General features: G+C 53.9%; 1 protein-coding gene across 1 annotated transcript; it reads left to right on the plus strand.

The window, feature by feature from the left end:
• The first annotated feature begins 1,093 nt into the window (after positions 1 to 1,093).
• Positions 1,094 to 1,486, plus strand: LOC101779117. Its single transcript, XM_004954824.1, has one exon. It carries the CDS (start codon positions 1,094 to 1,096, stop codon positions 1,484 to 1,486), a length of 393 nt encoding a protein of 130 aa, XP_004954881.1.
• Positions 1,487 to 1,785: the final 299 nt, after the last annotated feature.

Here is a 1,785-nt window from a genome sequence, read left to right on the forward strand (position 1 = left end):
CAGGCTACCTACAGCCAACCTGGAAACATGGAGAATCTTGGGAAAGTCCACCAACGGAAGAACAAAACTCTTCGAGAGTACGTGAACCACTTTTTCGGGAACCGCAATAGGCTGGCCGGCGTCGAGGATCGTGATGTCATCTTGTACTTCTGCTCCGGTCTGATGAACCACAACATGATCTGCAAGCTGTATGAGGCTGCCCCCAAGACGGTCGGGCAGATGATGCAGCTTGTCAACCTTCAGCTTGACACAGAGGAGTCGACACAAGTACAGTTTCGGAGCAGCAAGCATCGCCAGAACGATGACCACGAATCGCCGACCCATGAAGAACACCAAGAACGACTGGAGTCCTCCAAACTACAAAAGGGCCCCCGAGGTCCTCACTGCCGAAGGCGATCCCGCCAGGCCAACAACCTTCCTCCGGGAAGAGTTTGATGACACCCTGAACGCTCCGTGCCCCTTCCATAAGGACGCACGTCACAATCTCCGAGACTGCACAGTCCTCAAGAAAGAGCTCAACACCCCAGTGGAGTACAAGCGACCTCGCTGCAACGACTATCTCAGGGATGACAATCGTCGCGACAACCGCCGCCACGATGACCGTGATGACCACAGCGAACGTCACCATGATGATCGTCATGACCGCCACTGTGATGACCATGACCACCATCGTGATGATCGCGATGATCGCGGCAACTGCCGACGTGATGACCGCAACGATCAGCACTGAGAGGAGCGCCGTGACCAGCCAAACCCAGATGCCCACCTGGCCGGCGTCGACCTGAATGGGCAGTTCTAGCAACCGAACCGTCAAGTCAACATTATCATGGACGGTCCCAATACGTTCAGCAGCAACCACAAACACAGGCTGCACCAACGAGAGGTGCACTTCATCTCCATATGCCCAATCTAGTATCTGCGTTGGTCGGAGATGCCCATGACCTTCTCTAGGGATGATCACTGGGTACATATTCCAGATCCAGAGTCCTACCCACTGGTGGTCTGCCCGACCATAGATCGGGCTCTTCTCCCCAAAGTGCTAATTGACTGCAGCAGCGGGCTTAACATCATCTTCACCGAAACCCTGAAGCGCATGGACTTCAATTTCGACCGCTTCCAACCCTGTGAAGACCACTTCTACGGTATCATGCTCAGCAATGGATCCTATCCTATCGGCTGTGTTATTTTGCTAGTTACCTTTGGCACGCCCAACAACTACCGTATGGAGCACCTCACCTTCGTGGTGGCCAACTTCAAAACTTCCTACCATGCCATCTTTAGCAGACCCATGCTCGCAAGGTTCATGGCGATTCCACATCACACCTACCTTGTCCTCAAGATGCCAGCTCCAAACGGTGTCCTTTCCAGCTACGGTGATGTTGAGACATCATACAAGTGTGACATGGAGGCGGTACAGCTCGCTGAAGCCGTGGAGTACTCGGCCAAAGCCACCGCCATGCTTGCCGAGGCCCAGAAGGTGGACTAGAACTAGCTCACAATCCTAGAGACAGAGTCGATGCCCATGGCACTGTAGCCTGACCCAAAGCTTAAGAAGATCTGCCTCGGCTTGGAAGACCCCTCCAAGATGGCCCTCATAGTGTCCGACCTCTCCCCCAAATAGGAACTCACGCTTACCAGTTTCCTCCAGGACAACTCGGACATATTCACGTGGAAGCCATCCGATATGCCCGATGTCCCGCGGGAGCTGGTGAGCACTCCTTGGAATTGAGCAATACAACAAGACCGGTCAAACAAAAGCTTCTCCGTTTCGCCGAAGATCGCATG

Source organism: Setaria italica, chromosome I (genome assembly GCF_000263155.2).
Source record: "Setaria italica strain Yugu1 chromosome I, Setaria_italica_v2.0, whole genome shotgun sequence".
NCBI lineage: Eukaryota > Viridiplantae > Streptophyta > Magnoliopsida > Poales > Poaceae > Setaria > Setaria italica.

Coding starts and splice junctions, on each gene's coding strand:
- LOC101779117 (XM_004954824.1), top strand. CDS start 1,094: ATGGACTTCAATTTCGACCGCTTCCAACCCTGTGAAGACCACTTCTAC.